Source organism: Bombina bombina, chromosome 2, assembly GCF_027579735.1.
Source record: "Bombina bombina isolate aBomBom1 chromosome 2, aBomBom1.pri, whole genome shotgun sequence".
In the NCBI taxonomy this organism is placed as follows: domain Eukaryota; kingdom Metazoa; phylum Chordata; class Amphibia; order Anura; family Bombinatoridae; genus Bombina; species Bombina bombina.
The window spans coordinates 500,136,259-500,159,644 of NC_069500.1; the positions used below are offsets into that span (position 1 = coordinate 500,136,259).

The window sequence follows — 23,386 nt, forward strand, 5'->3', positions numbered from 1 at the left end:
ATGGCAGATCTACATGACCAGATGCAGGCATGGCTTGAAGCATTTGAGGAGAAGATGGATCATTGTTTTCACAACCTACGGTCTACGATTAAGGAATTGAGGGAGGAAGAGACCGAACCGACACCCAAGATGGCGGCTGATCTTTTTAAGAATGATGAGACCTCCCGGCTCCCTGCGGGAGTTTCATTCTCACTGCTGGAACCATCACAGACCTGTACAGAGCCGCCTCCACATCTTGCTCTACTAAGTCGCAGACGTCAGAGCAGTGAAGTGCCCCCTCAACTCGGCTTCATGTGGAGAGTAGGCCGATACAGGGGATGACATCTTACCTCTCACATGCGGTCTACATCCTCCCATCAGGAGTGGGATCACAGATGGCGGAACGGCCTTAACTGTTGCTGAATCGGCTGCAGATCCTAACAGCGCCACGGACCTGAAGGAGACAGACAGCGATCTTCAGACACCGCCCAACATAGCCAAGCTCACACAGGTCCCATATAACACAGACCTGCAGCCTCTCACAAGATCTAATATACAACTAACCAGCCCTGGACACCCAAAGGTTGATTTCAAGTGTATGACCGTTACTTGGACAAGTGCCAAACCTGACCGGAGCTTTCTCATTACTTGCCCTATTCTAAGCCTCCAATTATTGTCTGCGCACCCTTACTTAATATGGCACGGTCAGGATCTGCTGACCGCACTCTTGCTCTCTTCAGAAACTCAGGAGTTAAGATCACAACCGGCACTAAGACATATTGATAATAAAGGACTAAAGAGAGGTGTGGGGTGAAGCTGCGAGGTTGCTTGCTATATTTGCACCAACATAGCTAATATTGTTAAGAGGTTCTGTTACTAGGGTTTCCCTTTGTCTTTGTTCTCTCCTTCTCACCTCCCAGAGTACCCCACGTTTGCACAGTAACTATATTTGGTAACCCACATCTTTTATGGCCTTAGCATTTTTTATTCTGAGGTCTTACTTAACTTTACTTTTAAACTGTCTGACCTAGTATAGGAAATCCTTCACTATATGTTCTATCTCAACTTATGGGACTTCTGACAATTTCATCTACCGTATAGTCCATACTGGGCAGAACTAATGGTCTTGTGTAACAGATATTGAGTCAATAGTTATTTACTACAAGGTTTAAATATGGATACAGAAAATTGACTATATTCCTAGCAATTGATTATTTTATGCTGTGATGCCCCTCCCAATGCCCTGCCCCTTGATTTTAATTTTCTGAGGCAGGAGTGCTTTTGAATCCCTTCTCTATATACTCCAGATGTTATTAGTTATATGTATTATATAGTTGTTGCATGTACCTAGCTATGTGTGTTATCATGTCAAAAATCATACAAAATTTGCATACACGGTAATAAGATATCCACACTCGATATACCAAGAGGAGAAAGCCACCTGATGTATCATAACTCAATAAACATGCTGTCTTTAACCAAGTAGGTGTTGCACCACTCCATCACATAGAGATAGACGCTCCTCATGAAAACTGGATTTTCAATCATACATTCAGCTACATATACTACTACCCCTATAAGCTCACCATAATTTTGAGTGCCGCATTTTTCCTCGTCTTTCCATACTGGATTGTCATTAGTTTTCTTTTAGATAGTTATTTAGCATAACACGATTATGTACATATATGGATATACTTTCAAGACATATTAGTCCCACACACTACACTCCTGAAATGATCTTATGCAGCCTATTATTTACCTGAGTATGTCTCCCCTCATCCTGCAGCCCTCTCCATTTTCATTGAGGGGTCTAGTCAGAATCATCTCTGAGTTTGCATAACTGGTCCTCATTGAAGAGCTAGTCCTGGGGGAGCTAGTTGTAGCTCTTTCCGTACAGGTGTGTGGAAGTTCTTGATACCAGGTCTTTATATCCTACATATGTTTAATAGCAGTCAAGTTACATTGTTGTTTTATCACCACTAATATAACTGTTTATGTTTCTTAAGTGTACATAACAAACACTATAAGGTTTTTATTATTCTGCCTTAGTTGCTGCCCCGATAGCGAATATAGTGTACATTCCTGTTACTCTCTCAGCGGTATCCTTTTCTCGAGGTAGTAAGCTATTAGCTAATATTTTATTTCTACTTCATAATTATACTTCAATAGTCATGACACAGGTAGTGCAGGTACCTCTAGAACCAGGCCCACAATAGAACATTATCTCTCATAGCTCCCCTAACTAACTGTGTTGTACCAACTTACCAACTCACTACTAACCTTAGACAACACACATTTCTAACAGGAGCCCGACCCTCCCCCACTTCTTCTCTTTCCCTTTTTCTTCTGACTTACTCTCTTTTTGTCTTTCTTCTTTTCTATTTCCAAAGCAGCTCTGGCCTGCTGACTTTCCCCATCTATCTATTTACTCACTAGGTCCAAAAGCGACCATTCCCAATGCCAATTTCCTCTCTCAGTGTCCATAAGTCAACTAAAATACCACCAACTACTACTAAAAATAGTGGCCCTTTAGGCGTAGGACAAGAAGATCCAAAAGGCGGAACAGTAGGCAAAAAATCCACACGCAAGAACAAGAAATAACATAACAATTTGAATATTGTCAATCTCTCCGATTACCAACTAACAGATGAAGAAATATCGCTCCTGCAAAGAGGACTAGGCTTTGCTCCATCTAATAAGTTCTCAGTTTTTTACACCATTTTGGATGTCAACAAATTTGTTCGCAAACTGACACTCAAAAAATTCTTTTCTGACAAATCTTCAGATGAGAACTGCCAAGCTAACACCAATCAGGAGCGTGATCCTTCTTTGGGCCAGTATCATCAATTGAAAGACTTCAAGGACTGTTGCACCCTGGAGGTTATGAGAGATTTATCTTGCAGTGGGGATCAATTCAATGGTCTCAGAACGCACTCTATAACTCCTCCTATAACAAAGAATAGGGATTTTTATCCCATACAAGTCAGAGGGCCATACATCAATGCCTTTCAACAAAGTGTTGAAAGAGACCTGCTAGAATTGGCTAAAACAACAAATGATAAAAAACATCATCACACCAATTTAACACATAAAGAATCTATTGCTCTAAAAAAACTACAACTCAATAAAAATTTGGTCTTGAGAAATGCAGACAAGGGTGGCGCTATTGTTCTTATGAACAAAAGTGCTTACCTATCAGAAGCTAACAGGCAACTTGCGAATACATCCATTTATCGCAAACTGCCTTCAGACCCAACTAACATTTTCAAGAGCAAACTTGGGGACCTTTTGGAGGATGGTCTGGCTTTGGGAATTCTCCAAAAAAAAGATATTGAACTTTTAATTCCTAAGTCCCCGGTCATACCAATCTTCCACCATGTCCCCAAAATCTACAAGGACATTCTCTCTCCTCCTGGTAGGCCTATTGTCTCAGGCATAGGCTCCCTTTTGGAGCCTATGTCTGAGTGGTTAGACTGTATTCTTCAACCACTTGTAGTGAACTTACAAAGTTATCTTAGGGACTCCGGCCACCTATTAGATAACTTAAAAAGCATAAAATGGAAGAATGACTTTAATTGGGTGGTCATTGATATTGAATCGTTATATTCATGCATCCCCCACGATCAGGGAGTTAGAGCCATAAAATGGTTCATGGACAGAGACACTTCTTATAAACAGGAAGAGAAAATCTTTATTTGTGATTGCTTGGAGTTCCTACTAACCCACAATTATTTTATTTTTGATAAAGAGTTTTACCTCCAACTATGTGGAACGGCAATGGGGGCGAAATTTGCCCCCTCGTATGCCAATTTATATGTGGGTTGGTGGGAACTCCAACATATCTATTCCTATCAAAATCCATTCATACATGACATTGTTTTTTACAATAGATTTATCGATGACATGATCTTTATCATTGAAAATAGGGGGCATGGGGGTTTCTCACTTGCTTATTCCTTGGAATATTTAAATACTAACACTAGCCTTTTAAAATTTACTGGTGAATTCAACCCCTTTAAAGTTAACTTTTTGGACTTGACATTAGAAGGAGTGGTAGACGATGGAACCATCATATCGAGTACCTATAGAAAACCAACTGCCGGCAATACCATCTTACATGCCCAATCAGCCCATCCTCCCCACCTCCTTAAATCAATTCCAAAAAGCCAATTCTTAAGACTTAAGAGAAACACCAACAGTGATGAGATCTACTCTAACCAATCTAATGACTTAAAAAACAGATTGCTAGCTAGAGGATACGATTCAAGTCTTCTGGAAAAAGCACAGGAAGAGACTAAAGCAGATTGTACTTTAAAACAAACAAGACCTCATAAATCTTTTTCAGAAAACTCAATAGTGTTTAGTACCCAATTTTCCAGTCAGTATAGTGAAGTAGTAAACATCTTAAAGAAACACATTCCACTACTAAAAAATGACCCCCTAATATCTAACTCAGTGACTAACTTCAAATTTGTCTCAAGAAAGCCGGAAACACTGGGCTCCACATTAGCACCCAGTATGATACAAACCACTAATTTGTCTTCCCCAACTTGGTTACATGGCAACAGAAGAGGTAATTTCAAATGCCATAATTTCAACTGCAAAGCCTGTAAATCTATCATTATCGGCAACAACTTTCATTCCAATAGTACGTTGAAATCTTTTAAAATCCATTTCTATGCTACCTGTAGAACCAAATGGGTAGTATATGTACTCAACTGTAACCTCTGCCAACAACAATATGTGGGCCAAACCTCTCGTGAATTTCGAGATAGGGTCAGGGAGCACCTGAGAGACGTTGAGAATTTTAATAAAAACTCAGCGGTCGCCAAACACTTCAATGGCCTGCACCTAACTGGTGTTCCCAGTTTCGGAGCGCAGATCATTGAAGTGGTACATAATCCTACCAGAGGAGGGGATAGACACAAACTTCTTACAAAAAGGGAGCTATTCTGGATTCTGAAATTGGAAACTAGACACCCAAAGGGCATCAATCTGGAATGGGATATTTCTTACTTTATAGATTAATGCAAAATATGCATTCCTTAGTTTACAAATGTAATTTATATTCATTAATATGCATACAAGCATTGCTTCTTATCATTAGTATTTCCCTTTCCAGATTGTTGATCTTAACAGTGTGAACAGCATATCTATAAATAATAATTTTTTCAATCAACACTATTTTTCAAATATTATTCAAATCTTTACATTGATTAATTAAACATTCTGTATGGTCTTAACATTGCAATTATGCCTTAATGTTTGCAAATAATATTTGAATATATCGTCCTAGGTTTAATTGGTAGCCATGGATTTTTTCAGTATATTGTTAATTAGGCATTCCTTATAAATATTGTTTAGACAAATTTTAAGACACATACATATACACAAATTAACATATTTTTATGTCTTATGTGTTTTCATCTATATTAGCCTGTCAGTATGCACACAAGGATTTTTTGTACCTTCAGTTTTATCACATTAATTGTTTTTTAATATTTTCTTATGTGCTGTTAGTGTTTCTTTTAAGGTGACGTCCAATTGCACCCATTACTGGTCAGTGATTGGACAGTCATCCCTTTAAGTACACTACAGACATCCTTAGCACTAGTTCCTATGACTAAGCGCCACTAGGGGGCGCAAAATGTGTCAGGTTCGCTATCCTTGTTCACCTGCATTGAGATGCAGCTTTTACCTTTTCTTCAATAAAGATTTTTTGGATTTTATCTTGCCCCCGAGTGCTCAGATCACTGCTTTTTTGGATGTCCATAAGTTTTGATAGGTTCAAAAGTAACCCTCCTTATCATTTGAGGAACCAATTACAGAAATTAATACAAAAATGAGGTTTAAGATGACTATCCATAAAGATCCACTATAATATTTTTGTCTTATTCAAAATACATTTGCTTGTTGTATGATATGTCATTTACATTTCGATATGTTTCATATATGTTATATTATCTCCATAACCTCAATAAAAAATATTTACCAAAAACGAATCTAATACCCCTATAAAAACAAAAAAGTCACCCCAAAATAAAAACTCCAATTTGAACAGGAATATATGAATAATATATATGAATATTTCAGCCAATAGGAATGTAAAATATAAAAGGGGTACCTTGCATTCAATCTTCAGTGTGCGGCGGAGATCACATGAAGTGGAGCCTCCATGCTGGATGTCATCATTGCCGCCCATCCTGCTCAGCTCCTCATTGCCACAGCTCCGCACCACCGAGATGAAGATAGAAGATGCCTCTGTGATGGATGTAGATGTCTCCGCCTGGATGAAGACATGTCGCCACCTGGATGAAGATGGATGTCTGGACTTCAGGAACTGTGAGTACGTTTTAGGGTTAGTGTTAAGGTTTTTTTTTAGATTAGGGCTTTTTTATTTTTTATGGGCAGCAAAAGAGCTGATAGCAATGCCCATACAAATACCCCTTTAGGGGCAATTGGTAGCTTAGGTCTTTTTAGACTAAGTTTTTTGTTTATTTTGGGGGGTTGGTTGGGTGGGGTTTTTTACTGTTAGGGGGTACTTTGTCATTTTTTTTTAATATAAAAGAGCTGATTGCTTCAGGGCAATGCTCTATAAAAGGCCCTTTTAAGGACTATTGGTAGTTTATTGTTAGATTAGGGGGTGTTTTATTTTGGGGTTATTTTTTGTTTTTATAGGAGTATTAGATAAGGTTTAATTTTTATTATTTTGGATAATTTCATTTATTATTTTTTGTAATTGTTTTTTTTCTATTTTTCATAATTTTAGTGTCATAATTTGCATAAATAAAAAGAGGCTAACACTAGCCTTTTAAAATTTACTGGTGAATTCAACCCCTTTATAGTTAACTTTTTGGACTTGACATTAGAAGGAGTGGTAGACGATGGAACCATCATATCGAGTACCTATAGAAAACTAACTGCCGGCAATACCATCTTACATGCCCAATCAGCCCATCCTCCCCACCTCCTTAAATCAATTCCAAAAAGCCAATTCTTAAGACTTAAGAGAAACACCAACAGTGATGAGATCTACTCTAACCAATCTAATGACTTAAAAAACAGATTGCTAGCTAGAGGATACGATTCAAGTCTTCTGGAAAAAGCACAGGAAGAGGCTAAAGCAGATTGTACTTTAAAACAAACAAGACCTCATAAATCTTTTTCAGAAAACTCAATAGTGTTTAGTACCCCATTTTCCAGTCAGTATAGTGAAGTAGTAAACATCTTAAAGAAACACATTCCACTACTAAAAAATGACCCCCTAATATCTAACTCAGTGACTAACTTCAAATTTGTCTCAAGAAAGCCGGAAACACTGGGCTCCACATTAGCACCCAGTATGATACAAACCACTAATTTGTCTTCCCCAACTTGGTTACATGGCAACAGAAGAGGTAATTTCAAATGCCATAATTTCAACTGCAAAGCCTGTAAATCTATCATTATCGGCAACAACTTTCATTCCAATAGTACGTTGAAATCTTTTAAAATCCATTTCTATGCTACCTGTAGAACCAAATGGGTAGTATATGTACTCAACTGTAACCTCTGCCAACAACAATATGTGGGCCAAACCTCTCGTGAATTTCGAGATAGGGTCAGGGAGCACCTGAGAGACGTTGAGAATTTTAATAAAAACTCAGCGGTCGCCAAACACTTCAATGGCCTGCACCTAACTGGTGTTCCCAGTTTCGGAGCACAGATCATTGAAGTGGTACATAAACCTGCCAGAGGAGGGGATAGACACAAACTTCTTACAAAAAGGGAGCTATTCTGGATTCTGAAATTGGAAACTAGACACCCAAAGGGCATCAATCTGGAATGGGATATTTCTTACTTTATAGATTAATGCAAAATATGCATTCCTTAGTTTACAAATGTAATTTATATTCATTAATATGCATACAAGCATTGCTTCTTATCATTAGTATTTCCCTTTCCAGATTGTTGATCTTAACAGTGTGAACAGCATATCTATAAATAATAATTTTTTCAATCAACACTATTTTTCAAATATTATTCAAATCTTTACATTGATTAATTAAACATTCTGTATGGTCTTAACATTGCAATTATGCCTTAATGTTTGCAAATAATATTTGAATATATCGTCCTAGGTTTAATTGGTAGCCATGGATTTTTTCAGTATATTGTTAATTAGGCATTCCTTATAAATATTGTTTAGACAAATTTTAAGACACATACATATACACAAATTAACATATTTTTATGTCTTATGTGTTTTCATCTATATTAGCCTGTCAGTATGCACACAAGGATTTTTTGTACCTTCAGTTTTATCACATTAATTGTTTTTTAATATTTTCTTATGTGCTGTTAGTGTTTCTTTTAAGGTGACGTCCAATTGCACCCATTACTGGTCAGTGATTGGACAGTCATCCCTTTAAGTACACTACAGACATCCTTAGCACTAGTCCCTATGACTAAGCGCCACTAGGGGGCGCAAAATGCATCAGGTTCGCTATCCTTGTTCACCTGCATTGAGATGCAGCTTTTACCTTTTCTTCAATAAAGATTTTTTGGATTTTATCTTGCCCCCGAGTGCTCAGATCACTGCTTTTTTGGATGTCCATAAGTTTTGATAGGTTCAAAAGTAACCCTCCTTATCATTTGAGGAACCAATTACAGAAATTAATACAAAAATGAGGTTTAAGATGACTATCCATAAAGATCCACTATAATATTTTTGTCTTATTCAAAATACATTTGCTTGTTGTATGATATGTCATTTACATTTCGATATGTTTCATATATGTTATATTATCTCCATAACCTCAATAAAAAATATTTACCAAAAACGAATCTAATACCCCTATAAAAACAAAAAAGTCACCCCAAAATAAAAACTCCAATTTGAACAGGAATATATGAATAATATATATGAATATTTCAGCCAATAGGAATGTAAAATATAAAAGGGGTACCTTGCATTCAATCTTCAGTGTGCGGCGGAGATCACATGAAGTGGAGCCTCCATGCTGGATGTCATCATCGCCGCCCATCCTGCTCAGCTCCTCATTGCCACAGCTCCGCACCACCGAGATGAAGATAGAAGATGCCTCTGTGATGGATGTAGATGTATCCGCCTGGATGAAGACATGTCGCCACCTGGATGAAGATGGATGTCTGGACTTCAGGAACTGTGAGTACGTTTTAGGGTTAGTGTTAAGGTTTTTTTTTAGATTAGGGCTTTTTTATTTTTTATGGGCAGCAAAAGAGCTGATAGCAATGCCCATACAAATACCCCTTTAGGGGCAATTGGTAGCTTAGGTCTTTTTAGACTAAGTTTTTTGTTTATTTTGGGGGGTTGGTTGGGTGGGGTTTTTACTGTTAGGGGGTACTTTGTCATTTTTTTTTAATATAAAAGAGCTGATTGCTTCAGGGCAATGCTCTATAAAAGGCCCTTTTAAGGACTATTGGTAGTTTATTGTTAGATTAGGGGGTGTTTTATTTTGGGGTTATTTTTTGTTTTTATAGGAGTATTAGATAAGGTTTAATTTTTATTATTTTGGATAATTTCATTTATTATTTTTTGTAATCGTTTTTTTTTCTATTTTTCATAATTTTAGTGTCATAATTTGCATAAATAAAAAGAGGCTAACACTAGCCTTTTAAAATTTACTGGTGAATTCAACCCCTTTATAGTTAACTTTTTGGACTTGACATTAGAAGGAGTGGTAGACGATGGAACCATCATATCGAGTACCTATAGAAAACTAACTGCCGGCAATACCATCTTACATGCCCAATCAGCCCATCCTCCCCACCTCCTTAAATCAATTCCAAAAAGCCAATTCTTAAGACTTAAGAGAAACACCAACAGTAATGAGATCTACTCTAACCAATCTAATGACTTAAAAAACAGATTGCTAGCTAGAGGATACGATTCAAGTCTTCTGGAAAAAGCACAGGAAGAGGCTAAAGCAGATTGTACTTTAAAACAAACAAGACCTCATAAATCTTTTTCAGAAAACTCAATAGTGTTTAGTACCCCATTTTCCAGTCAGTATAGTGAAGTAGTAAACATCTTAAAGAAACACATTCCACTACTAAAAAATGACCCCCTAATATCTAACTCAGTGACTAACTTCAAATTTGTCTCAAGAAAGCCGGAAACACTGGGCTCCACATTAGCACCCAGTATGATACAAACCACTAATTTGTCTTCCCCAACTTGGTTACATGGCAACAGAAGAGGTAATTTCAAATGCCATAATTTCAACTGCAAAGCCTGTAAATCTATCATTATCGGCAACAACTTTCATTCCAATAGTACGTTGAAATCTTTTAAAATCCATTTCTATGCTACCTGTAGAACCAAATGGGTAGTATATGTACTCAACTGTAACCTCTGCCAACAACAATATGTGGGCCAAACCTCTCGTGAATTTCGAGATAGGGTCAGGGAGCACCTGAGAGACGTTGAGAATTTTAATAAAAACTCAGCGGTCACCAAACACTTCAATGGCCTGCACCTAACTGGTGTTCCCAGTTTCGGAGCGCAGATCATTGAAGTGGTACATAAACCTACCAGAGGAGGGGATAGACACAAACTTCTTACAAAAAGGGAGCTATTCTGGATTCTGAAATTGGAAACTAGACACCCAAAGGGCATCAATCTGGAATGGGATATTTCTTACTTTATAGATTAATGCAAAATATGCATTCCTTAGTTTACAAATGTAATTTATATTCATTAATATGCATACAAGCATTGCTTCTTATCATTAGTATTTCCCTTTCCAGATTGTTGATCTTAACAGTGTGAACAGCATATCTATAAATAATAATTTTTTCAATCAACACTATTTTTCAAATATTATTCAAATCTTTACATTGATTAATTAAACATTCTGTATGGTCTTAACATTGCAATTATGCCTTAATGTTTGCAAATAATATTTGAATATATCGTCCTAGGTTTAATTGGTAGCCATGGATTTTTTCAGTATATTGTTAATTAGGCATTCCTTATAAATATTGTTTAGACAAATTTTAAGACACATACATATACACAAATTAACATATTTTTATGTCTTATGTGTTTTCATCTATATTAGCCTGTCAGTATGCACACAAGGATTTTTTGTACCTTCAGTTTTATCACATTAATTGTTTTTTAATATTTTCTTATGTGCTGTTAGTGTTTCTTTTAAGGTGACGTCCAATTGCACCCATTACTGGTCAGTGATTGGACAGTCATCCCTTTAAGTACACTACAGACATCCTTAGCACTAGTTCCTATGACTAAGCGCCACTAGGGGGCGCAAAATGCATCAGGTTCGCTATCCTTGTTCACCTGCATTGAGATGCAGCTTTTACCTTTTCTTCAATAAAGATTTTTTGGATTTTATCTTGCCCCCGAGTGCTCAGATCACTGCTTTTTTGGATGTCCATAAGTTTTGATAGGTTCAAAAGTAACCCTCCTTATCATTTGAGGAACCAATTACAGAAATTAATACAAAAATGAGGTTTAAGATGACTATCCATAAAGATCCACTATAATATTTTTGTCTTATTCAAAATACATTTGCTTGTTGTATGATATGTCATTTACATTTCGATATGTTTCATATATGTTATATTATCTCCATAACCTCAATAAAAAATATTTACCAAAAACGAATCTAATACCCCTATAAAAACAAAAACGTCACCCCAAAATAAAAACTCCAATTTGAACAGGAATATATGAATAATATATATGAATATTTCAGCCAATAGGAATGTAAAATATAAAAGGGGTACCTTGCATTCAATCTTCAGTGTGCGGTGGAGATCACATGAAGTGGAGCCTCCATGCTGGATGTCATCATCGCCGCCCATCCTGCTCAGCTCCTCATTGCCACAGCTCCGCACCACCGAGATGAAGATAGAAGATGCCTCTGTGATGGATGTAGATGTCTCCGCCTGGATGAAGACATGTCGCCACCTGGATGAAGATGGATGTCTGGACTTCAGGAACTGTGAGTACGTTTTAGGGTTAGTGTTAAGGTTTTTTTTTAGATTAGGGCTTTTTTATTTTTTATGGGCAGCAAAAGAGCTGATAGCAATGCCCATACAAATACCCCTTTAGGGGCAATTGGTAGCTTAGGTCTTTTTAGACTAAGTTTTTTGTTTATTTTGGGGGGTTGGTTGGGTGGGGTTTTTTACTGTTAGGGGGTACTTTGTCATTTTTTTTTAATATAAAAGAGCTGATTGCTTCAGGGCAATGCTCTATAAAAGGCCCTTTTAAGGACTATTGGTAGTTTATTGTTAGATTAGGGGGTGTTTTATTTTGGGGTTATTTTTTGTTTTTATAGGAGTATTAGATAAGGTTTAATTTTTATTATTTTGGATAATTTCATTTATTATTTTTTGTAATCGTTTTTTTTTCTAGTTTTCATAATTTTAGTGTCATAATTTGCATAAATAAAAAGAGAGAAGCGCTCAACCTAGGAATGAGCAATAGCATGATAGCTTGTTCTATGGCTAGTTACCCCACAAAAAGTGACTGCTTATTGGGGGGTAACTAGCCATAGAACAAGATATCATGCTATTGCTCATTCCTAGGTTGAGAGCTTCTCTCTTTTTATTTATGCAAATGAGGACACTAAAAGTCTCCCTAAGGGTGATGCGGGAAGCCAGACATGGACCCGTTGCTCAGTGTGCCTAGAGGAATATGGCTGCACCTCACTGACGAGGCCCACAATAGGCCGAAATGATCAGCTGAGGTTGCTTCTTGAGCCTTTGGCTTGGATCAAGTGCAGTTTTCTGTGCTTGGTCTTGGTCTTGGTTTGCTGCCTGGAGACCTGCTCCTTCGGCCTGGGGTCCTTTCCCTTTGGGGTTTGGGCTCCTGCTGCTATTGGGGGGGTGGCTACTCCTTAGGCGTAGAGCAACTGGGTAGTAGAGCCGTCCCCTTGGCCTTGTGGCATCGTCCCTGGACTTCAGCCACATGCTGCTTTTGGGGGGGCGCTCTGAAATCCAGCCTAAAGAGGCAATAGGGCAAATATGGCTACCAATGTGCCAAATGTTCCCCATACACTTCGGGTGTTGATTTCTGAGGACTTTCGAGAGAAGATTGGTTTGGCTCATGTCCAGCAGGTGGTTTTGGAGGGTGTTTTGAAGATGACAAGAGCAAGTTTGCATTGTGTTCAGTCATTCCCTTCAAGAGGGATTTTTGATGTGGCTTTCACTGATGAGCATTATTTACAGACCTGCTATCAACGGACTATTGATATGGCTGCTGCTCCAGAGTTGGTTGGCATGAAATTTGTTGCCTGTGTGCAGAGGGAGAGAAGAATCCTGGTGACAGTACATATGTACAACCCTTGGGTCACTGATGTGGAAATTCGTCTGTTTCTTTGTCGCTACTTTGATGATGTTCAAGGAGGTAGCAAGCTGAGGAATCAGTTTGGAACTTTCAATGGAAAGCGCAGGTTCTGGGTGCGGTTTGTGCCTGATGAATTAGGTATTGGTGGAAAGAAACACCCTCCACAGACTTTCGCCATTGGTGGAAATAGAGGTTTCTTATACTATGATGAGATGCCTCTTTTTTGCCGTAGTTGCAACCTGTTTGGTCACATTGCTGAAAATTGCCCAGGTGCCAGATGTCGAAATTGCGGCTGAGGAGGATCATCTTGTTGCCCACTGTAGTAAACGCCGGACCTGTGACCTGTGTGGTTCTTCAAGTCATCTGTGCAGGATGTGTCCTTTGATGATGTTGCAGGGGCTTGATAGAGTGAAGCCTTCCTATGCTGATGTTGCAAAAAAAACATTTTCAGTTGCAGTTGAGCCATCTATGAATGAGGAGGAGGTCTCTGATGAGGCATTGAACTCTATATTACCTCTTTTGTGCAAGAAATCTGCATTTGGGGTCCCTGTCGGAGAGGTGTCTGATGCTCCTGTGGTGGTTCCTGTGGCTGAGAAGGTGGAGGAAGCCCAATCTCATCTTCAGGAAGTGGATCTTGCTACATCTAATGTGATAGCTGCTTCAGATGTTCTTGAAGCCCTGTTGCCCAATTCTGTGGATGATACTGTTGCTGTTCCTGGGACAGAGAATTTTTCCTTCACTGAGTCATCTTGTGATGCTGCTCCTGATGCTGTTCTTGGTGAAGGGGAGAACATTGATTGGTCTGCTGTTGTGTCCTCTAGTTCTGAGGAGGATATGGACACTGAAGGGAAAAAATCTGCCTCCAAGCGAAAAATAGATGCGGATTCTGATGGATGGGAGAGTCCTGATTTGAATCTTCCAGTAGTTAAGGGTGCAGATCCAGATACTACAAGTGATGCTGACTCTTTAATTTCAGAGTTTCCTTCTGTCTCTACTAAAGACGTTCCTTCTGATTCAAGCCAGTGTATAGGTGACTTTTCTGATGCCTCTTCTGTTGGTTATCTAGATAAAAGAGATGTGAACCAACTTGCTGAAGTTACTGGTTATGAGGCTGGCAAGGGGGAGCCTAGGAGGTCGGAACGTCACAGAGGCAGATTTAAAGGATCTCCTTTGAGTCCTAAGAAAAAGAAAGGAAAGAAGAAGTCCTGATGTTATTTCTTTTTTTGTTTTTCTTTAATTTATTTTTGTGATGTTTCTGACCATTTCTTCCCTTAATGTCAGGTGTATGACAACTATAGCAAGGAGAGCTGCAATTTTTAAATTATTATCTGTATGTTTTGCTGATATTTTTTGTTTGCAGGAATGTGGTCTCTCTGAACATCCTAAATGTGCTGACTGGGAATATGGTCCTAAAATATGGTCTTGTTCTTCTGATAGGAATGGGGGGGGGGGTGGGAGTTTTGTTTAAGGGGTTTAGTTTTTCTATCCTTAATGTAGTTCATATTGTCCCAGGTCGGGTACTTTTGGTTAGTTTTAGCTTTTGTGGGAATATATATGCTTCTCCAAATAGGGTAGAACGTTTGCTTGATTTTGAAACTTTAAAGTTTTTTCTGCCAGGTCGAGAGCCAACATTTTTGGTTGGGGATTTTAATTGTATTATTAAGAATGGGGACAGAGAGGGTGGGAGTGATTGTAGGGTGGATAGCTCAGGGAAGTTTTTACTTGATTTGCTTAAATCTTTCGGTTTGAAGGATGCCTTCGGGTCTGTTTCTTTTTCAGGGGAGGGTTTTACTTTCTTTAGTGATAGTGGTGGGATAAAATCTCGAATTGATTTTTGTTTTTTATCTAAATATTTATGTGTTGATGATTTTTCTTTAAAGTGGATGCCCTTTACGGATCATGCCCTTTTGATGTCTAAGGTGAATTGTGATTTGACGATCAAGTATGGTAAGGGTGTTTGGAAACTGAATGTGGATTTGTTAGAAGATGAGAAGTTTAAGCGTCAGTTTGTTTGGATGTATGAAAGGTGGCGTGAAAGAAAATGTGATTTTAGTAATGTGCTTATGTGGTGGGAATGGTTGAAGGTGGAAATAAAGAGGTTTTTTATTAAGAAAGGCTGTGAGAAAGCTAGAATGGAAAGGGAGTTGTATGATAAATGGTATCTGAGGTTGTTGTATTTGTATGAATTGAGAAATTGTGGTATTGATGTGCATGAGGAAATTGCTGAAGCAAGAAAGATAATTAAAAAGTGTATGCATGAAAAAAGAAAGAAAATTGTTTTTATGGCAAGATTGGAGAAAATGGAAAAGGATGAGTCTTGTAGTAAATATTTTTTTAAGAAAGCTTTCGAAGGAAAGACTGTTTTTTTTAGTGTTTTTGATAAGGTTGAGTGTGAAGTTAATGGTACGGATGGTGTTTTGCGTGAAGTTCATGAGTTTTACAGTGAGCTGTATAAAGAAAAAAACAGAGATGTTTTATTGGAAAATGAGTTGTTGGAAAACAGTGAGGTTAAGTTGCAAAAATATGATAATGATTTGTTAGAAAGGGATCTAAGTTTGGATGAGATTGCAGAGGTTGTTAGGAGTTTTAAGAATGGGAAGGTACCTGGTTGTGATGGTTTGCCTGTTGAATTTTATACTTGTTTTTGGAATTTGATTGGGGTGGATATGTTGGATGTTTGTAAGTTTGTTTTTAGAATGAATGTTTTGCCTGTTTCAATGAGGAAAGGTTTGATTGTTTTGTTATTTAAAAAGGGTGGTAAGAGAGATTTGAGGAATTGGAGGCCAATTACGTTGTTGAATGTTGACTATAAGGTTATTGCAAAGGTGTTGGCAAATAGAATGCGTGGAGTGATTGGTAAGGTTGTGGGTGAAGAGCAAGTGTGTGCTGTTCCTGGGCGTCAGATTTCTGAAAGTTTGTTGTTACTACGTGATGTACTGTGGTATGTGAGGGAGAGGATGAGGTCTGTTGCTGTTGCTATTGTGGATTTTGAAAAAGCGTATGATAGGGTAGTGCATGATTTTATGTTTCATGTTTTAGAACGTTTAGGTTTTTCTGGTAAGATTATTGGATGGTTTAAATGTTTGTATAGTGATATTGTGAGTCAAGTCCAGGTTAATGGTTTTTTGACTGAGGAATTTTGTGTTAAATCTGGAGTGCGTCAAGGATGTCCTTTGTCTCCTGTGTTATTTGTATGTGTCATTGAGCCATTATTAACTAGTTTGAGGAAGGATAAATTAGTTAGAGGTGTGAGTGTTCCTGGTAGTAATGGAAGGTGTTTAAAAGTGATTGGGTATATGGATGATGTGAGTGTGGTATGTGAGACTCAGGCTGGTTTGAGGAGGGTGAAAACTTTAGTTGAATGTTTTTGTATGGCAAGTGGTTTCAGAGTTAATTGGAATACGTGTAAAGTTAAAGTTTTTGGTAATGATAGGGAGATTGATTCCTGTGGATGGCCTGTGACTGAAGGTGCAATTGAGGTGTTGGGTGTGAAATTTGATGTGGATTTGAAAGGCTTGGAAAGTTGGGAGAATGTTTTTGATAAAGTGAGTAGAAAACTTCAGTTTTGGTCTTTAAGGACTTTATCTTTGGAAGGAAAAATGTTAGTTATTAAATCGGTTTTGATCCCTATTATGTTATATTTGGCGTTAGTTTTTCCGCCACCTGAGAGGATTTTTCGGAGAATTTTGAGAGTGTTGCTTTCTTTTTTCTGGAGTTCTGGTATGGAGCGTTTGAAAAGAGATGTTGTTGTTAAGAGTAAGAATGTTGGTGGTAAGGGTTTTCCAAATGTGGAGAGATTTTTGGCTGTGAAATATGTTAGTAGGTGTGTGGTTCTGAGTGGTAAGGGTAGCATGGCTGGTTGTATGGTAAAGTATGCTTGTGGAAATGTTTTAAGACGATATGGTTTATTTGAGATTGATAGAAAGAAACCGGTATGTTTTGCTGTTCCGTGGTTTTATGTAAGGGTGGAATTTTGGATTAAAAAATATGGTTTGGAGAATGTTAGTAGGGAGATGTGGTGTGCAAACAGAATGGTGTTGAAAATGTTGGAGAAGAAGGAAGGTCTTGAATTGATTGGGGGTTTGAATGAAAATGAATGTATGTTGGTATGGAAAAATGTGTGTAATAAGTATTTGATGAATAGGCAGAAAGATATTAGTTGGATGAGTGTGCATAAGTGTTTGCCAACAAGGGATTTTCAGAGAATGCGTCGTTTAGTGGCTTCAGAAGTGTGTCCTAGAAATGGTTGTTTTCAAAGCGAGAGTGTTATTCATTTGTTTTGGAATTGTGAGTATGCTAGGGATGTTTGGAGAAGTTTGAAAAGGATGATTAAGGGTTTGACTGGAGTGCAGTTTTTTACTTTTAATATGATGATGTATGGTTTGTGTGGAAGTGGTGTGGAAAAGGAGAAAGCAAGATTGATATAGTTGTTGGCATGTTGTGTGAAGGAGGTGTTGTGGGATGTGCGTAATATTTTGATTTTTAAGAAAGAGGTAGTTACTGTAGATAATTGTGTGGGTATGATCCGTGGGAAGTTGTTTTTGTATTTTTCTTTTGATAGGAGGCGATATGGGGAATTAGATTCTGAAGGCATCTGGAAGACAAAGAAGTGGAAGGATTGGATTATTTAGTTTTTTTTTTTTTTTTTGTCTGTATTTGAAATATGCTTAATTTTATTTTGTGTGATTATTTAAGTTTAATGTTTGCATTTTGATTTTTTTCTGATGACAAAAATTTGGGTCAATATTTCAGTTTTGTAATAAGAGATATTTTGAAAGAATTTGCATTTGTTATTATGATTTTATTTTGTATATATGCATATATGATTATTTTTCTAATAAAAGTATTATGAAATGTACGTCTGGGGTTTTGCCGTTTCTCTCGTTCAGAGAGGGATTGCTGGTATTTCGGGGCTGGACTGCACTGTTAAGTCAGAATCAGACTGATATGCTAGAGGAAAGTTCTTCTCTGTGAAAGGCACATGTTAAGAAAAAAAGAGGCTGCTTCTTGGGTGGTAACTAGCCATAGAACAAGCTATTATGCTATTGTTCGTTCCCAGGTTGAGCGCTTCTCTGTTTTTATTTATGCAAATTATGACCCTGAGGGAAGACTCTCTAATGGTGATGCAGGAATCCAGACATGGGCCCGTTGCTTAGTGTGCCTAGAGGGATATGACTATACCTCACTGAGGAGGCCCACAATAGGCCTGAAACATACATCTGGGGTTTTGCCGTTTCTCTCGTTCAGAGAGGGATTGCTGGTATTTCGGGGCTGGACTACACTGTTAAGTCAGGATCAGAGTGATATGCTACAGCAAAGTTCTTCTCTGTGAAAGGCACATGTTGAGCAAAAAGAGGCTGCTTCTTGGGTGGTAATTAGCCATAGAACAAGATATTATGCTATTGTTCATTCTCAGTTTGAGCACTTCTCTGTTTTTTTTTATGCAAATTATGACCCTGAGGGAAGTCTCCCTAAGGTTGATGCGGGAAGCCAGATGTGGACCTATTGTTCAGTGTGCCTAGAGGGATATGCCTGCACCTCAAAGACAAGGCTCACAATAGGCCGAAACATAAGTCGGCGTTTTGCCGTTTCTCTTTTTCAGAGAGGGATTGCCTGGTATTTCGGAGCTGGATTGCACTGTTAAGTGAGGATCAGACTGATATGCTAAAGGAAAGTTCTTCTCTGTGAAAGTCACATGTTGAGTAAAAAGAGGCTGCTTCTTGGGTGGTAACTAGCCATAAAACAAGCTATTATGCTATTGTTCATTCCCAGGTTGAGCGCTTCTCTGTTTTTATTTATGCAAATTATGACCCTGAGGGAAGTCTCCCTAAGGGTGATGCGGGAAGCCAGACATGGACCTGTTGCTCAGTGTGCTTAGAGGGATATTGCTGCACCTCACTGACGAGGCCCACAATAGGCTGAAACATGCATCAGGGGTTTTGCTGTTTCGGGCCTGGACTGCACTGTTAAGTCAGGATCAGACTGATATGCTACAGGAAAGTTCTTCTCTGTGAAAGGCACATGTTGAGCAAAAAGAGGCTGCTTCTTGGGTGGTAACTAGCCATAGAACAAGCTATTATGGTATTGTTCGTTCCCAGATTGAGAGCTTCTCTGTTTTTATTTATGCAAATTATGACCCTGTGGGAAGTCTCCCTAAGGGTGATGCGGGAAGCCAGATATGAACCTGTTGCTCCGTGTGCCTAGAGGAATATGGCTGCACCTCACTGAGGAGGCCTATAATAAGCCAAAACATACGTCTGGGTTTTTGTCATTTCTCTCGATCAGAGAGGTATTGCCTGGTATTTCGGGGCTGGACTGCACTGTTAAATCAGGTTCCGACTGATATGCTATAGGAAAGTTCTTCTCTGTGAAAGGCACATGTTGAGCAAAAAGAGGCTGCTTCTTGGGTGGTAACTAGCCATAGAACAAGATTTTATGCAATTGTTCGTTCCCAGGTTGAGCGCTGCTCTGTTTTTATTTACTTTAATTTAGTGTTGGCGATGTGGGTGGGCGGCGAATTAGGGGTTTATAAGTTTAATAAAGTATTTGCGATGCGGGGGTGGCGGTTGAGGGGTTAATAGTGTAGTTTATGCGTGTTAGCGTACTTTTTTTTTTGTTATGAGTTTTGTAAAACATTTTCGTTTGGCAAAATCTATAACTATTGGTCTTTGATCGTGGAATGGATCATTGTGGTATAAGCTATAATGCTAGCTTAATAGCCTGACCCAACAGTTTGTAATACAGGAGACCTGAAAATTCCAGTGTGGAATGGAGAGTTGCGGTATCGGCTAAAACGTTAGCGGTATAACCGTACTGCTGTGACTTGAATATTCTGCACACAAAGGACAATTTTGTATTCTTGCTGAATATTATTTATGAGGTCAAACAGATAATGCAGGCAAGGCCAACTATTATATAATTGTACCCTCTTAAGAAGGACCTCTTTATCTAACACAAGTAAAACTGTTAATTTAAAAGTGTATTATGGTATAATATGTACCAGACAATTATTTATAATGGTGACAAACGCTTGCACTGAATTACTACATATGAGAAAATATTTTGAAATTGCCTTCAATATGAATCCCAGAGCATTTAACCTACAGAGACCCTCCAGGGATAATAATTGTGGATATAACATGGCTTACTTGCTCAGTTCAGTTATTTTCCACTAGAAACGTACAAGTAAAGAAATTCAATTTCCTGGCAATGGTAGGCATCCACTTATATCGTTTTCTTAATTATGTTAAACTAGAACACGTTTGAACTATGAAATATACATGCAAAGTTTAGTACTTCAATTTGAGAAGCTAAAATAATTTGAGATTTATGGCTTTCAAACTATGTTATAGTTTTATTTTAAATAATATTTAAAAATAGTTTTATTAGTATTTTGAGAAGCATTATATTTTAAACAGTAGTTAGTGCCTTGTTTTATTTTTGGTGTAAATTCACTATATTTTAACTTCTTGCACTTGAAATGCAAGTTCAAAGTATTACAAATCCAAACTTATATTTTATCAATCTCAATCTAGCAATAGTCTAAGGCACCTTAACATCTGCAAGTCCGATAGCATGGGTGTTCTAATTCCCTTATAATAAACTTCTATGGGGTTGTGCAGTGAAATGCACATTGGATCTTGCTCAAGCACTAAGTAGATGGTTCGCTAAGCAGAATGTGCCCTAAGCAAATAGAGCGCAATAGTGGCTTCCTGTATGTAGTTCTGTGCTGTAAAATCAATAATAATGGTTTACTTTAGGTCTCAAAAACACAAAATTTTACAGCAGTACAATGGATTGCACTTAAATTCAACATTATATTCACCACTTTTTATAATAATGAAAAAAAAATGTTTATTTGTGATTACTATTAAATTAGCAAAAAAAATTAACACAATTAGTAATTACCCACATTAGACTTTAGTTTCATCAAAGAAGCTGCAAACAAACTGACAAGGCAGAATTAATATTTATTAATGTTTATTTGTGATTACTATTAAATTAGCAAACAAATTCACACAATTAGTAATTACCCACATTAGACTTTAGTTTCATCAAAGAAGCTGCAAACAAACTGACAAGGCAGAATTAATATCAATTAATAAATTTTCATATAACATTGTCGCTTCTCATTGACTATAGTTTTTATGTCTGTGTAGGTCTGTGAAAACGTCTGTTTCTTTTTTCAATCCACTTGTAGGAAATCACGATATTATGGAATTAGTGCATACATAACTCTGCTTAGCTCAGACACACATTTAATTGATTGGTATAACATTAGTAAGAAAACCACAAAAACTCTAGTTCAATTTGAAGTTTTTGCAATTTAACTTAAAAGAACATTGGAACATAGCCTCTAGTATAGCCATTGTACAATATACTTCCAGAAATGCTTCTCAAAATATTTTTTATTAATGTATTGCTGGTTGAGTAATACCTTTAAATATGTATGAGACCCAATGTCAATGTAACTAAATATTTATGTTGTGTGATGTCAATGGCTCTAGAAGCATACAGATTAACACAATCTACTGCTGCATTGCCAATGAGTTACATGCATATTAATATTTATCTCTCAAGCAGTAATGTATTTTTAAACAAGTAGATACTGCTGTGGATTTTAACTGATGCTAATATTTTATTTTATAAATGCTGCTTGCCAATAGTTATTGGCCCACCTATATCCAGACTACACTTACATAAGAAACATGTCAGCTTCCATTCTAAAACATATTACTAAGCACAATCAATGTATTTAATATGCTCATCCCACCCCCAAAAATATGCCATATAGTATATATACAACTTGAATAGGAGGGGGGATTGCTTTAAAATTTCAATGTAATAATAAAATTAATATATTTATAGGCCTATAAAGCTGTTGTATCAGTCAGAAGAAATGAAACCCAAGTCACTGAATTTATTCTTCTGGGTTTTTCTGCTGATCTGCAACCATTACTCTTTGGAATCTTTTTGCTTATTTATGTTTTTACTTTGATTGGGAATATAATAATAATTTTGACAGTGACTCTGGAACCACATCTGCACTCTCCCATGTACTTTTTTCTCCGAAGTTTGTCTTTTACTGAGATTTTCTATATTTCAACAACAGTTCCGCGGATGCTCAGAGATTTTTTGCACACAGATAAAGGCATTTCTATAATAGGATGTGCTGCTCAGCTGTACTTTTTCTGTTTTCTAGGAGCCACAGAGTGCTTCCTTCTTGCTGTAATGGCATATGACCGCTATGCCGCTATATGCCACCCACTTCACTATGTGACTATAATGAACAAATCAAAATGCCTCAAGTTTCTAATGTTATCTTGGCTCTTAGGGATAATTCTTCCTCTTGGAAATATTAGTTTTGTCTTTAGTTTGCCTTTCTGTAATGCCAATGTCATTGACCATTACTTCTGTGATATGCTTCCAGTGGTAAAGTTGGCATGTGCAGATACATTTGCTAATGAATTATACATTTTAATACACAGTTCTATTGTAATACCATTGCCCTTCTTGCTCATACTGATATCCTATACAAGAATCATTACTACTGTATTTAAAATGCATTCAGCGGGAGGACGCAGCAAGGCATTTTCAACATGTGGCTCTCATCTTACATCTGTGTGCTTATTCTATGGGACAGCCACTATAACATATCTAAGAACCAAGTCCAATGATACAAATAGCGGAACCAAAGCTTGGTCTCTTTTATATATTGTTTTTGTCCCCATGCTCAATCCTTTGATATATAGCTTGAGGAACACAGAGATTAAGAGAGCTATGAGAAAAATGATGAGCAGAATACATTTGGGTAATGAGAATTCATGAACTACATTTTTGAGAAAATATTTTCTTATTGGCAGAATATTTGTTCTACTGGTAATCTCATAATTACAATCTGTTTGAAATGCTATTTGAATAGGTTTTGGAAGGCTATTCTAATCAATAAGAAAGCTGTGTTTTCTAAGAAGTCTGATGATTTTGCACTAATCCTTCACATAGTTTATGTCAGGAGCACTCAGTAGCAGTATTCCAGTCCATCACACAAAACTCTTTTCATGCAGTTTATTG

The 23,386-nt window shown here is 37.4% G+C and overlaps 1 protein-coding gene across 1 annotated transcript; it reads left to right on the forward strand.

The window, feature by feature from the left end:
• LOC128647048 (olfactory receptor 10C1-like) lies at positions 1-23,143 on the forward strand. The gene is made up of 2 exons (XM_053699862.1): positions 1-300; positions 22,184-23,143. Exons 1-2 carry the CDS (start codon positions 1-3, stop codon positions 23,141-23,143), a joined length of 1,260 nt encoding a protein of 419 aa, XP_053555837.1.
• Positions 23,144-23,386: the final 243 nt, after the last annotated feature.

Bases quoted from the DNA above. Each gene is read 5' to 3' on its own strand.
- LOC128647048 (XM_053699862.1), top strand. From the start codon at position 1: ATGGCAGATCTACATGACCAGATGCAGGCATGGCTTGAAGCATTTGAG. The intron at 301-22,183 runs GTAGGCCGATAC...ATATATTTATAG, and splicing joins AACTCGGCTTCATGTGGAGA to GCCTATAAAGCTGTTGTATC.